At 41.4% G+C, this 15,283-nt stretch overlaps 2 protein-coding genes across 3 annotated transcripts; one reads left to right on the forward strand and one right to left on the reverse strand.

The window, feature by feature from the left end:
• Window positions 1-432: 432 nt before the first annotated feature.
• On the reverse strand, window positions 433-5,910 carry dmap1 (DNA methyltransferase 1 associated protein 1). The gene is made up of 10 exons (XM_079349614.1): window positions 5,415-5,910; window positions 4,894-4,985; window positions 4,338-4,533; window positions 4,017-4,175; window positions 3,756-3,923; window positions 3,410-3,595; window positions 3,089-3,160; window positions 2,331-2,403; window positions 1,603-1,955; window positions 433-1,202 (listed from the first exon to the last, which is right to left on the reverse strand). Exons 1-10 carry the CDS (start codon window positions 5,508-5,510, stop codon window positions 1,143-1,145), a joined length of 1,455 nt encoding a protein of 484 aa, XP_079205740.1. The 5' UTR covers window positions 5,511-5,910; the 3' UTR covers window positions 433-1,142.
• A 1,797-nt stretch (window positions 5,911-7,707) lies between these two features.
• hnrnpm (heterogeneous nuclear ribonucleoprotein M) lies at window positions 7,708-14,709 on the forward strand. Of its 2 annotated transcripts, XM_079349656.1 has the most exons (15): window positions 7,708-7,994; window positions 8,617-8,798; window positions 10,388-10,440; window positions 11,320-11,421; window positions 11,535-11,816; window positions 12,024-12,177; window positions 12,297-12,346; window positions 12,439-12,496; window positions 12,682-12,822; window positions 12,910-12,975; window positions 13,056-13,127; window positions 13,218-13,319; window positions 13,457-14,031; window positions 14,112-14,163; window positions 14,258-14,709. In XM_079349656.1, exons 1-15 carry the CDS (start codon window positions 7,897-7,899, stop codon window positions 14,419-14,421), a joined length of 2,151 nt encoding a protein of 716 aa, XP_079205782.1. In that variant the 5' UTR covers window positions 7,708-7,896; the 3' UTR covers window positions 14,422-14,709. The 2 variants fall into 2 exon arrangements, with proteins under 2 accessions (XP_079205782.1, XP_079205781.1); XM_079349655.1 differs by lacking the exons at window positions 7,708-7,994; window positions 8,617-8,798; window positions 10,388-10,440 and adding an exon at window positions 10,618-11,149 and having other exon boundaries at window positions 11,328-11,421.
• Window positions 14,710-15,283: the final 574 nt, after the last annotated feature.

A 15,283-nucleotide genomic window follows, 5' to 3' on the forward strand; every position in this document is an offset into this window, starting at 1 on the left:
TTGGAGGTATGTGGAGTTTGTGGTAAAGCTTCTTAATAACATTACATTCTTACAGAATGCCCTGGCCACAGTGCTCTCCTCCTCTGGGCAAACATTCTAAATTTGCATAGAAATTAATGTGTAAGTGGGCTAAATCACATAATTGACACGCAATTAGCAATATTATAGAGGGGGACCTAATGAAGTTTTAGTGACGGTTCAAACCTAAGAATGATCACTGCTTAATTATCATATTAATGAAGTCATTAGTCGTCACTTAACTTAGATGACAGGTAAGATAAGAATGTCATGATCTTACAATTTACGCAGCAAATGTGTATTCAACACTAATTGCCACCAATTTAAGATCTAATCTCAGAAAGAGCGACACATCCATGGACTGTGAACAGGACCATCATGGGGTATTAACATGAATAACACGAAGTAAGATACAAAAAAAAGAAAACAATGAGGTTTATTGAATCATTGACCGGAGCATGTTCAAGATCACATGAGGACAAACAACACATACCAGCTCCACCGATACCAAAACACAGGCAAGAGATGGAACCAGCATCAATAATAGAGTAAGGGGAAGTCCAGGCTGAGAGGGGGCTGTAGGGGTGAGGGTTACTAACAGCTAACACCAAAACACATTTCCAGTAAACACTATGGCATGATTAGGCTACCGAAAAAAATAAACTATTGGCTCAGAGTCCTCCCACTCCTTTCATTCCAATTCATTTCAATTACCCTGTCATTCCCACCTCCTTCCTGGGTCCCGATTAGCTCAGCCTGGCAATTTACAGTTGATCTTACCTCATCTGAGGCTGAGCTACGGAGGAGGCAGGGAGACGTGCAGTAATGGAATGAAGTGTCACTCAGTTGTTGCCTTTGTCACAAAGATGCAGGCTGGGCCAGATGGGGATCGGTGGGAGTGGTGTCGTCGGTAGGTGGACAGTTGTGTGTGTTTGTGTGTGTGTGTGTGTGTGTGTGTGTGTGTGTGGTTAGTCCGGGTCGCTTCTGCATTAATAGAGAGCAATATGGTGTCCTGCTCCCCGCGTCCCTCTTGTCCAGCTGTTAAACTTGTAGGCATCTCTGACCAGAGTAACCAACACTTCAGCTCGTCTTCCACGGTGTAACAGCAGGCTCCCCAATCACCATCAAGGCTTCTTTACCTTTTTGATTGAAGACGAGCTGGATGCAGACTCTCTCCTTTTGCGCTGCAACATGACACAAAACAATCACATCCAATAAGAGTTGTTTACAACCAGTGGCATTTTCTAGAATGTAAGGCCATAAAGAGTATATAGTATGCCATGTAATGAAAGACAGAAACAACTACCAAAGTGAGACAGCTTTAAGGTGCAGTGGCAGTGCCAGGATTAGTTATCTTCGTGAAAACATAAGTCTCGAACTATATAGTTCTCTGAACAAACCACAATCTTCACATTGATGATAAAGCTTAATATACACTTTATACGTCACCTACATTTGTCATAAATTGAAAACGCATCAAACGTCAGATTTCTATTTCAGCCCACTTTAATGTGTGCGCAATGAAACGTTTTAAAGCCTTCACTTGGGACTCGGGGGGGGGGGGGGCAGACTGACCAGACTTACAGAGTTTGGGGTAAGTGGTGCTCCTACAACATCGATGATCTGCTCTTTGGCTTCCACCTTGATGTCGTCCACACAGGGCCAGGACTGAGATTCACCGGCTGGGGTGGCTGCTGTGGTGCTGTTGGTGGCATTGACTTCCCCACCCAGTCCCGTAGAGGCTGGACCAGAGCCTACAGTTACGCCACACACACCTCCACTGCTGGCCTTCAGTAGGGCCTCATAACGATGACGCAGCATCTGTTGCTCATATTCACAGTTGCTGTGGGCCTGCTTCAGCTCATACAGCAGCACCAGGTCGCTACGCAGCTCATTGAACATCTGAACAATCTCCTCTGTGGGCATGGGGTTCAGATCTAGAATCAGAGACAAGACACAAAAGCAAAGATCTGGTTAAATATTGTTATTGTCACAGTTTAAGCTGATTGTGTAATCCTTCAATATCCCACACTGCAACTTAATACAAAACGTTTCCTAAGTTTTTTTGTTTTTTTTTTAAAACGCAGATACAAACCCATGTATTTAAAAAAAAACACTGAGATTCTGCTGGCATCTTGTTGGTGTTTGTCATGAAATATATCTTATTTGTAGCCTTACTATCATTTAACAACATCTGATTAGTTCAGTCACAGTCTGTCTCCGTGTGCTTGTTTTAAAAAAACATATTCAGCAGAGAAGATTTGAAAATGTTAACATCTGAAATGTCAGATTCCTTCCCCCCCCTCACTTACCCACTCCTTGCTCTATAAGGATCTGCTCAATGGCCTTGATCTTCTTCTGGCCTACCGAGCTTGGCAGTTTCATCTGAACAACACGCAAACACACACACACACACACACACACACACACACACACACAGTGATTTAAGGTGCTGGAGATATGAGGATAAACAGCTCCACCTCGGGGCTGTTAATTCGTATGAAATGCACTTCAGTGGGCCAGATCAAAATGTCTTTATCCACTGAACTCTGTCTGAGCGATTGGCTAGGGGGTCCTCCACTCCTTTAGCTGTGCTAATGCATTTTCCATAGAGAGTAGCTGGTCCTCATCAGTCTTGAAGATGAATAAGAGTCCGCTTGCCAAGTCTTACAGATATTAGCTGGTCACCAACAGAATTAATCATCTCAGTGCTAATGAGAGATAGCCGGCTCAAGTCAGATATTCTGGTCCCTCACATACATCAACTGCAGGGTCAAGTTTCAAAGTTTTACATTTTTTTTATATTAACAGTTGGAAAAAAAACTTGAAAGATATTCCAGTTCTTACAAAGTTCAACTTATTTGTTTTCATATATAAATCACAAAGTCGACAGTTAGCCCTTTTAGAGGTTGTGTATATGTAAAGTACTGTACTGTACAGGAAGTTGCTCAAGCAGAGCTGTTTGGATTATTTCAAGACTACTTCGAGTTGTTTTCAGATAGGTCTTTCTTTGAAGATAAGATTCATTAAAACTACAAATGGTACTCGATCAAGTTTAGCTGTAACTTACCCTCTGACTGCGCAGAGTGACTCCCGCTGATTTGAAGTCAGGAAACTTGATGCCTGCTGTCTCTGGAACAGCCTGCATTAGAAGAAAAGACAAGACGCCACCACAGACAAAAAAAACCTCATTGATTCAAGAAGTTACACACATGAGCCAGCTAAGTTTATTTTACATATAACGGCTCTATCACAATATTACAACTGTGCTGAATCTTGATTCCCTCTGTGAACTACTACAATAATGATTTCATATGCCTATGAACATTTATAATGTAAAATTGTTGGCTTGTGATTTACTTTGCTCTTTTAGTGTCGGTGCATGTCTTACCGGTTTTTCTGTTTCTCTTTTTTGAGGGAGTTTCTTCTTGGATACTCTCTTCTCTGCTCGCCTTAACTCTGTGGTGGTGTCAGCCGCTTTAATGAGCTTCTGCAGATCCTGGGCCTTCTTCTCCCGCTCTTTCTTCCTGGTCTCAATCTTTCTTAGCTCCTGAATAAGATATTCCTCTTCTGCCACCTAGAGGGAAAACAGGAGAAGTGCACGTTTAAAATCTATAGGGTCAGCTTCTTTTTCACAAAAGGCATGATTGCATTAAAAACAGCATGGATGGATAGAAGTTCTGATCATGACTGTATAATATTCAAATGATGTAAATGTAAAAAAGAAGCAGACTAACCTGCTCAGGTGTACGATTGAAGAGTTTCTCGAGTTGTTCCTTACGGCGTCTTTCGTGGCCGGCATCAAAGATATAGATCTTTGGCTCTGTCCCTGAAGCTGCGCGAACCTTGGTCAGCTTACCACAAATATTATAATACCGTTCTTTCAGGTCCTCCACTGAACGTTTCTGAAAGCAATATTGAGCGACGGTTACCAAGGAAATGTGTTCGTTTTGTTGTACAATCACACAGAGCACTGTTGATAAACGGGCGTTCCTTACTCTGTATTGTTGGTAATCGTAGCGGTCATGGACAACTATGAAGCGAAGGTCGAAGCGTTTGCACAGGTCAAACAGGTGATCCGTCTCTGCTTTAGTCCAGCCGTCATCATGCAGATGCATCTGATACTCCTGCTCCGAGTAAACTGGTACCTGGACTGTCTATAAAAACAGACAGGAGAACAGAGGGAATCAGGCTCAATAAGTGAAAAGAGAAAATGAGTGTTTGCACTTGAAAAATCAAACGAGATTGGCAGCTATAAATAAACCAACCTTTGTGTTTGTTTTTCATAAGTGTTAAGGCAAATTAGGAACCATCTCTACCTTGTTGAAACGGGCGAAAGGGTAGTCCTTGCCCTCCTCTGCCACACGTCTCCAGTGATGGAAAATAGCCCCATCCCTTCGAGCCGGATTAGTAAACGGCATCCACTTCCAGGGACGAACCTTTTTACAGCCCAGCTTGGCTTTGACTGTCCTATAGCCCTGAGTTGTATCACTGGGCAGCAGTGGAGGTGCATCTCTGGAGACAAACAGGCAAATGAAACAAGTCTTTGTACAAGCAAGGAGGAAAAAGCATGAGGAAAAAATGTTTTCAAACATGCATTATAAGGATATGAAGCACATACAAATTGTGACAAGCCAATTGCTGAGATGCCACTGGTCTTAACATGTTCTTAAACACACTCCATACAAATAGATGTTGGGATTTTGACATCATTTTTTAAATAGACATTAATCCTAGAGGAGACAAAAATTGCCTCACTTTTGTCTCTGTTTTGGCATCTGGATCCTTTCTACGGGCAACTTAACAGTCAATCAGAAGAACCACAGTTACAAAACACAGGAGTTGTAAAGAGGAACTGTATGGAGAAGCTCTTACTTTTTATCTGAGTAGAGTAGCGCATAGACCTCTCGGTGCATTCCCTCTGGTCTCTTGAAGGTCAGGTTTTCTGTTGTCTTCTTGGATTTTTTCTAAACGGGATAAAGTAATTATAATTTATACTTTTTTAATCCCATGAGGGGCTCTGTTTAATGGACGTGAACAAACACATAGGCTCACAAACAGGGCCGACATGACATGCATTATAATGGAAAGGTCTCAGAGTGAGGGGACTGCATACAGCGGGCGCTCTAGAGCAGTTTCGGGGTTTGATGCCTTGCTCAAGGGCACTTCGGCCGGGAGTTGAACCAGCAACATTCCGGTTCCCAACCCAAGTCCCTACAGACTGAGCTACTGCCGCCCCATAACAGGACATGTTAAAGCAACACATACTTTTCTAATGATTCTTGTGGGAAAGGACCAGTCCTGCGTTTTTGTCGACATGTCGTATATGACATGAATAAGTTGTGAATGCTGGAATAAGCAGAGTATCTGGTGTCGTTTTCTTGTGAGTCTCTTACCTTGTCCGAGTTGATGAGATCTTTCTTGCTGATCGGACCGTCATTTTCTCCTCCAGTCAGCTCCAGAATATCCCGAACATCAGCACCAGTACCCATGACTGTGTGCTTTGATGTTAATTAACACTTTCCAAGTCTTTTCAAAAGTAAATACGTGTAGATATTTACAATGATGTGGTTACTTCACATCACTGTGCACATTTAGGCTACTAGCTAAATGCTAACACCGACGTTGTCATTAGAGCTACGTAAACTACACTAGAGGACAAAACAGCAAGGCTAGGGAAATGTTTTTAGAAAATGACAAATTTTAAAGTGTTTTACAATTCCTACAAGCTACAAAAATCGTCAATAAGAACACACACGGGCTTTGTTAGGGTAACGCATAAGGTAGTTTTGCTAAACACTACCTCGGTTCCGGTGAAGTGCCTGTAATGGTCGACTCAATAATCAGCTGCTGCCCCCCTGTGGCCTGGCGCTGCGTTGTCTGTCAGGGTTTTCTTCTTCTTCTTTTAGTTTAATGGCGGGTTGCAAACATAACTTAAAGAGGTGCATACCGCCACCTCCTGCACCGGAGTATGTAGCTTGATCTTATACTTCACTATTTAACATTGAAAAAAAATTAACAAACAAACACAAACAAAAAAAATAAAATAAACTAAATCCGATATATTTCTATATCATTATAACATTATGTGTTCAACGTTGTCTGTGACTTCACATTCATCTGTTTCCCTTCAACCTAATAAACACATTGTTTTATTCAACCCTGTATGGTCAACCCTCATTTTAGTTAAAATTGTCTCATCTCTTCTATTTTTCCTATTACACTATGTGCATTTATAGAATTCTGTAAATTGTAATACTTCCTCCCATTTTTATTCCTGTCCCATCTGACCTGCCATGTCTTCATCATTTCTTTTTTGATCAATGCCTTAATTTCGCCTTTACCAAAAGGTAAATCTATAAAATCTCTGATTTTAGTAGAAATGTTGGCTATTTTATCTGCTTTTTCATTTCTTTTAACTCCTACATGTGCAGGTACCCAACAGAATCTATGGAGTCTAAAAAATTCTAAAATTAAATCTTCAGATTTCATATTTTGGATACTATAGAGGGCTGATAAGGAATCAACACAACATACCACATTATCTGGTTTTACTTCCTCCGCCCACTGAAGTCCTATAATAATAGCCATCATTTCTGCTGTATAAACTGACAACTGATCAGGTATTATTTTCCCAATATTTATTTTTATTGATGCACATTCCTGTACCTACCCTATCCTCTTCATCTTTAGATCTGTCTGTATATATATCTATATAATTGTAATACTTACGTTTTATATACTGACTTCCCAAGATTCCTTTCTCACTCTCTCCCCATTTCTGTCAAGGTGTTTATGTGTGTTTGTATTTAAGGGTAGTGTATATATCATAGCTGTGAAAATGACAGTGCTAAACACTTGCCAGAAAAACGACCAAACATAAAAACTGTATACCTATCTATCTATCTATCTATCTATCTATCTATCTATCTATCTATCTATCTATCTATCTATCTAGATATAGATACATATATATATATATATATATATATATAGAGAGAGAGAGAGAGAGAGAGAGAGAGAGAGAGAGAGCGCTATATGCAAGTAGGCAGATACTAAATAATAAAGTGATAGTGTTGCATGGCAAATTATAGTGCAAGACTAAATATATACAAACAGAATAAAGTGAGGTAGTGCATGAGCAAAAAGCATTATATGCTGTACGGACTCCTTTGGCCTTGATAACAGGTTGCATTCTTGCTGGCATTGTTTTACCTTTTGACAGTCTGTTTTTTTATTGAGCTCCAAATAGTTTCTATCTGTTCCCACAGACTTGCTTTTGATGAAACGTGTGCGATCACTCTTTGAATCTACTAAATCACAAATGTGTTCAATAGTCAGCTCACTGGTGTTTTCTGATGAGTCACAAATGAATCAAGAATAACATTTAACCAGTAAAACACGTCTTTTTCTGTTCAGGGAATAACTATAATTTGTCATCTTAATAAGAAAAAAAAGCTCTTTAGTGGAAACTGCGGAATAATTATCAGAAATACAAATATTACACGAAATTTAGGATTCAAATGAAATAAACATGACTGACTCTGAAGGTAAAGTTGCATGATGACATATTTAAGAAATCTCATTCATCATTATCACCCCAGAGGCCGGTGCTGTTATTTTGAAAATCCCACATGTACCGTGTTGACCATTACTTTGAAATTAAATACCGGATGTAGATATTAGTTTAAATCTTGGAGATTTCCTGCTCGTGGTAACAGTGCGTTCCCTCCGCCATTTTCATCGGTCGGTCTCACTGAAGTGGTAGCAGCAGGTTTTAACTGGGTCACTTTGAAAGGCACTAAATTTGTCATTATCTACAGGAAATCGGTAAATATACTCAATTTAATTCAGCAAGACATCAAACTAGGCAAGACGATGTCTAACGAGCAGGCCGAAAACACCGCTGATAAAGTGGGCCAGCTGCCTCTTCCTCCTCCTCCTACTCTTCCTCAGCAGCAGCAGCAGCAGCAGGGGTGAGTCCATTCATCCACAGCTCTTTGTTGGCGCTCATTAGCTTGCTAATGCTAACTGTTATCTAACTTGGCACAAACTGGTCTGAGAGAGTTTTTGCCGGTTTATAGAAAGGACACATTGACTCTATTTAAAAAGCACGGTGTAAATAAACGGTGTCCTTTATGTTGATGTATTTAATGTGAGGCTTTTTTAGTGTTTGGGCCCTGTTCTGTGTGTAACTACTACTAATCTGGCGTGAGCGTTTTCTGTAATCAAATGACTTTAGATTATCTTTGTGTAAAACAAGATGTTCAGTGTAAACGTGCAGGAGTTTCGCTCAGGTGATTTAAACCCAGTGTGCCGGAGTCGAGGCCTTACCATGCGGATACCGTGCAGTCTGTTAGCTGGCTAACAATGACTAAATTAGCCTACGTTGTCTCACCAACTATACTGGATTAAATTAGATTTCAATAAACGCTGATAACACACTAAGTTGTCGATTGCCCATTATGGGTTTTAAAAGACTACCTATTGAATTCAATGCGGCTAAGAGAAACAGTGGGTCAACACAAAGAAGGGTTGGCTTGTTGTTTTACTCGGGTCATGTTTGTAATAATTACCTTTACCTATTTTTGCACACAGAGAAGTGAATGGGAAAGCCAAGCACGAGCCGAATACAAGCAGAAAGGAGAGGCCCCAGAAGAGAGGTGGAGGAGGGCGTTTTGAACCCTACGGACACGTGAACAGAAGATACCGTGTTTTTGTCAGCAACATCCCCTATGATGTGAAATGGCAAGCCCTCAAAGATCTGATGAAAGAGAAAGGTAAAGGGTTTGAATAAGGGATTGATTCAACTTCAGACATGTTACAGCACAGCACCGTGGGTCATTTGGCTTTGGCCCGAGCAGCTCTGAAGTGATTCGGGGTATTTGTGCACGGTTTTAAGTTGAAGCAGAGTGGTGGACATTTTGTGGGAGTTATTTGGAACAAAGGTTTTGGATGAGTTCCCTCTTACTTTCCTGTCAACTATGGAGTTGCTTCAGACCTGGATGTTACACTGAATATTCTGTCTCCATTTGCAGTAGAAAACAAAAAGGTTTTTAGGCAAGTGGAGGTTGCACTTTGTCAAAGCTCATCTACCGACGTGTTCATACAATTACTGGAACGCATGAGCGGTACAATGACATGCCCCCAGAGAAACTCATGAAAGACTGTGCAATATTCATTTGTGTTGTAATATTTTTTTTAGCAAGAAATAAGTTTATGGATGGACACGTTCAGTTAACAGTAAAACCGGAGCTCTTCTGATTTATGAGTAAGTGACAATTTTGAGACGTGTCCAGGAATGTCATTTGTGATGCAGCAACTTTGACTTTCTGCAGGTACAAAACGCTCTCTTTTAAATGCACTGTCTTGATGATCTCGTGCTTTCACTTGTGTGGAAGTTCTTGTAGTTACGGTGTGTTGGAAGTGATGGCTGTATCTTAAGTAACGCACCAAAGTGGCATTAACTTAAAGTGTACGCATGCATTTAGAAAGGTATAATCCTTTTTAGAAGGGTGCCTGGTGTTTGTTTTCTGACTACTGACTGTGAGTTAAATTGCATTTTTCTTTTTTAGGAGTGACCTTGACAAGGAAATGTTTTCTCAGCAGATCTCCATGTTGTGCCAAACACAGCTATGCGTTGGGGATGTCTTTGGGGTACAGGTCTACAAAAAAGCAACTTCTCATGCACTGTCCTTGTCTCAAGGTTTGGTCACGGACGTCTACGTGTTGAACAGACAAATGATGGAGATGATGGATTTTTACGCTAAATTTGGCAATTGCTCGTTTTTAACGGGTCCACCTCACAGACATGTTTGCTGTTATGGTAGTTTCTCAAAAACTAAAATGGTCAATTTTCTTGGCCTCGTGTCTTTTTAGGCTCAGTGATGGGTGAATGTATTAGTCAACAGTTTAAAATGTGACTAATTGAGTTTGCATGGGTTTGACAATGAACTAGGTGGAGGCACTGAAAAGGTTTTTTTTTTGTTATTTTTTTCTCTCCCCCACGTGAAATTCTGTAGAAAAACATCTTAAGGTTCAAGATGTTCACTGCATTCTATCCGTATTACGGCTGATGGCCATTTTATCAGCGGTTGTCTTCAGTTTGGTGCTTCTGTGTTTCTAACAAGGACAGGCTGAGAAGTGTGATTTTCTTTATTAAAAAAAAAAGAGAAAAAAAACACCCGGGCTTGCTTTTGTAGATCTGTACCATATTGTGCTGCTGCTGAGGTGCTGGGGGAAAGGCTCAGGACTGGCAGTCAGCGCTTACTGTCACCGGCCACCCTACTTGTGTTACTGCTCTAAACCCCAATTGTTCTCTCGGCTTCTCTCCCCTTGGTGTGTGTCGTCTCTGGAATCTGATTTGTAGTGGGTGATGTAACGTACGTGGAACACTTAATGGACGCAGAAGGCAAATCGAGGGTAAGTGCATATAAATACAATCAAACGTATGAATATTCCTTGACAAACCTGTGTTTGTCAGCTTTGGTTCCTTACTTTTCATTGTTGGGATTGTTGAGATTCACAAACCTGGTGGAGTGTGTGTGAGGAGTTGACCCGTCGTAGGCATGTGCTATTTGATGATTGTGGCACTGACTTGAGGTCATTGTGAGGGCTGCTGATGCTCTTATAACAGGTCTTCAGCTCTCTTTGTAGACAATCCTGTTGGGCTGCAGTAGCGGAACATGTTCCTTGGATGCTGATTTTTGCTCCTCATGAACTAAAGGGAGTGTAGTCTGCAAGAGGTCGTTTCGAGGCTGTTAGATGGTGGTTAAATAGTACTCATTCAGTAGAGCTACTTCACTGGAAAAGCTACCTGCAATTCCTTAGTGTAGAATCCCACCTGACCGGATCGTTCTGCCCTTCGGATGATGAAAAAACAATCAAAGATTCCATTCTTGTCTGCATTGTGTCAGCAATGACGGGAGTTTTATTTTTATTTTTTAAATTGTATTTGCAAGCCAAGTTTGTAGGCTTATGTGATGTAGACCATTTGTTATGCATGCATTTCTACTTTGGTTAATTTATCATACAGACACCAATTATGACCATTGCTTTAATTAATTACACATTTTCTTCACTCCTTCTGGTGCGGCCTGTTCTGACATCTTCAATCAACAAAGGGTTGTGCGTAAGTAGTCCATGTCATTTGATATCTTTCCATATATTGTAGGTGTTGTGCCTCTAGGATTTACAAATTTGAAATGTTGAAATCCTGTACAAATCAACGAAGTATAAACGCACATATGTTTGGGAAATGCGTTTTATTATGCCTGGCACTTTTTTTTAATTCAGTGTTTTCCTGTCAGTGTGGTTGAGTTTAGGAGTGAAGAGCTCATGAAGAAAGCCGTGGAAAAGGTCAACAAGCACAATCTCAACGGAAGACCCCTCAAAGTTAAAGAGGTAAGCTTCAACAAGATTTACCAGGCAAACAAAGAGCTACATAAGACCAAAAGTCAATTTACTAGTAAAGTATTTTTTTTGATTTGATTCTTGGTTTTTTTTAAATTTTTTAGGACCCTGATGGTGTGATAGCTCAGAGAGAAATCAACAAGGGCCAAGGCGGGGGCCCACCAGGAGGCCATGGAGGAATGGGGGGAATGGGAGGGATGGGTGGAATGGGAGGCATGGGCGGAATGGATCGTATGGATCGTATGAATATGGATCGAATGGGCCCTGGACCTAATGGTTCCATGGTCAACATCCCTCCGAGCCTAATGAACAACCCCAACATCCCCAATGAGATCATCCATGGTCTTCAGGCCGGCAGGATTGGCAGCACTGTGTTTGTTGCTAATGTAAGGCTCCCAGGGGTTTTCTCTCACTTATGTTACATAAAAAAATGTTATGCAAAGACTATTTTTATTAAAAATCTGTTTGATGAAACCAGTAAATATAGTAATTGAGGTTTTTACTTGAAAAACAAGAAAACTAAGCTACTTGCAGCACATATAAGCACTGTTGATGGTTGGTAAGCTAACTGTTTTTGTAATTCTTATTTGCAGCTTGATTACAAAGTGGGCTGGAAGAAGCTGAAGGAGGTCTTCGGCATGGCTGGCATGGTAGTGAGAGCAGATATTCTGGAGGACAAGGATGGGAAAAGCAGAGGCATGGGCACAGTAACATTCGACATGCCCCTGGAAGCAGTCCAAGCAGTGTGTATCCTTAAAAGAAATGAAAACGAACCACTTGGCCAAATGAAATGCCTTCTGGGAATCATTTTAACTCGATAAATCTGAGATGATAAATGTTCTTTGCTTTCCTTAATGATTTCAAAGCCATGTTCAATGGGCAGCTGTTATTCAACAGACTCATGCACGTCAAATTGGTACGTATTCCGGACCCCCCTGAACATCAACTCAAAGATAGGAGAACATTGTCTAAATGTTTGTATTGCTCTCCCCCCCCCCCCCCCCCCAGGATGAAAAATCCATGCCTAAAGATTTTGGACCACCTGACAGAGCTGCAGCTCTTCCCCGTAAATATACTCTTCTTTACCTTTTAGTCATCTGAATAACTTGAAAAATGCTGTAGTTGTATTTTGACCAATGGAGGAAGGTCAAGGTGGTTTTGGATTTCTGTACACGCACAACTTTTTGAAATACGGTTTTCCCTCGGGATCAATAAAGTATCTATCTATCTATCTTCATTTTCCTTGCCAAGGTGGCCTGAGTGGCATTGGTTTGGGCTTGGGACCAGGTGGCCAACCCATTGATGCAGCCCAACTCAACAGGGGAGGTGGTGGTGGCGGCGGCGGCGGCGGCGGTGGTGGTGGAGGAGCAATGGGAAACATGGGCCCTGGAGGTAAATGTCACGGATGCGTTTTTAATTGTTCAAGTTTTAATCAAATAAACTGAATTAAGAGGGTCGTTAACATGTTCTCATTTTTAGGAATGGATGGGATGGGATTTAGCAACATGGGAGGTCGTATGGGGGGAGCAGGAGGTGGAGGAGGAGGTATGTACTCATGCGATCATATTTTCATATTAAACGTGTACATTGTGCCTTCTGTTAAGACTTTATTCCCTCTTTTGTAGGAGGAATGGACAACTTTGGAGGAATGAACAACATGGATCGTTTTGGTTCTTCTGGGATGAACAGAATGAATGGTAAGGGGATATTTAAGGTGTTTTCCGTGTTTCCGCGTGGAACACTATCACGCTGGATATTTCTAATGGTTTCATCTCTTGCATTGTCAGAGATGGACCGTGGAATTGGCGGCACTTTTGACAGGGAGTTTGGGCGGAATGAAATGGGAATGTCTCGCAATAATTTTGGAGACTCCTTTGAAAGAGGCATGGGTTAGTATGTTTTAGCATTTTGTTAAAATTTGTTTCCTTTGACCACTTTGCTGAAGAGCCTTGTGAGATGTAATTGTGTGTGCAGTTTAAATGGTTGATTAACTCTTTTCTGTTCATCTTTTTTTTGTATATTATAGGAAACAACATGAGTATGGACCGCATGAGTTCTGGAATGGACCGCATGGGAAGCAGCATGGAACGCATGGGAGGGATGGGCATGGACAGGATGGACCGCGTGTCTGACCTAGACCGGCTGGGAACAGGCTTTGACCGGATGGGCTCTGGGATGGACCGGATGGCGCCCAGTATGGACAGACTCGGACCAGGCCTGGATCGTATGAACACCAGCATGGACCGCCTTGGCCCAACTGGGTTTGACCGCCTAGGCCCATCTGGTCTGGATCGCATGGGCTCTGGCATGGACTTTGGCTCTCCAATGGGAATGGATCGCATGGGCAACACCGGGCTAGACCGAATGACCAGCAGTTTTGACCGCATAGGCTCAACTGGAGGACTTGACCGCTTTCCGTCTGGTGGTCTCGACCGAATGAGCACTGGCATGGAGCGTATGGGGGCTGGAGGTGTTGGTGGTCAGTTTGATCGCTCTACTGACATGGATCGTGGATTTGGTGGAAATTCCTTTGGAGGAGCTGGAGCGTCTGGAACTGGTGGAAGCAATATCAGGAAGGGATGCCAGATCTTTGTCAGAAATGTGAGTCTCTCTGCAGGGTTGGTTTGGCATAAATAGTAAATGTTCTTTTCACCAATAATCATTTTCTTTTCTTTTTTTAGCTGCCATTTGACTTTGGCTGGAAGATGCTGAAGGAAACCTTCAACACTTGTGGTAAGAGTTGTTTGTTTGTCAATATAAAATAAATTTACAGTGCACAATTTAAACAAATCATTATTTTTACTCTTCATGCTCCTTTCCTATCCAGGCCTAGTGCAGTATGCAGATATCAAGATGGAAAATGGAAAGTCCAAGGGCTGTGGTGTGGTTCGCTTTGACAACCCTGAAACTGCTGAGCGTGCCTGCAGGACCATGAACGGCTATCGCCTGAACGGAAGAGAGATCGATGTTAGGCTTGATAGGAATGCATAAGTTGTCTGTTAACATTTGATCTTTCATTTAGTCTTTGATGTCAAGAACGCTATGTATCATCTGAATTGCTCTTTAGCAAATTCATTCTGTATTCATATTCACTTGGTTTATGTGTAACAGTGAAAATGTCGCTGAGGTTAGAACTTTGTAACTGATGGTGTTTTAGTTATTGCTTAAATTTTACTTTTTTAGAGACCAAATTTTAATTTGTTTTTTTCTTGTCATGCTTCAACTGTTATTGCCTTTGCTCTCTAAGGTGGTTTTGATAAATAAACCTGAATATTTGAAGTGCTTCTTAGAATTTGTTTTGTTATTGAATCACCTATCAGTTAAAGACTTTGGGGAAAAAAATACATTAACTTTAGTTATTTTTTTGGTTAGGCTTCTTTTACATGAGTCTTTTATATTTGTCAAATATCAGTACACCCTGCTCTCCCCTTTCCCCTTCCTGGCAACAAACCTGCGAGGCCCAGCGCCCATCTTTGTCGTGTCCTGCCATGTTGCCTCAGTCAATAAGGAAGATGTTGCTTGTGTTACCTCTAACTGATGTGTAGTAAACGGGGTTAGTTGATTAAGGGAAAACGCCCTAATCCCGATGTTGAGATCAGTCACTAACCACGATTACTCGTATCACATCTGGGTCACATGCATTGTCAAACTTAAACCCTAACAAGTTAACATTCTGAACAAGCTCGAAAAAGCCAGCATTAAGTGCAAGTAATATACTGTATAATGACCAAAAAGACAGCTCCTCAGGTAGTGATGTGGCCAAACACTTCAAGACATTTACCGGACATGACAACCCTATGATCAAACAAATGCAACATTGCGGCCTAGAGAATGTATTCTCTGTTGCCTTGTT

Source organism: Symphodus melops (genome assembly GCF_947650265.1).
Source record: "Symphodus melops genome assembly, chromosome: 8".
Taxonomy (NCBI): domain Eukaryota; kingdom Metazoa; phylum Chordata; class Actinopteri; order Labriformes; family Labridae; genus Symphodus; species Symphodus melops.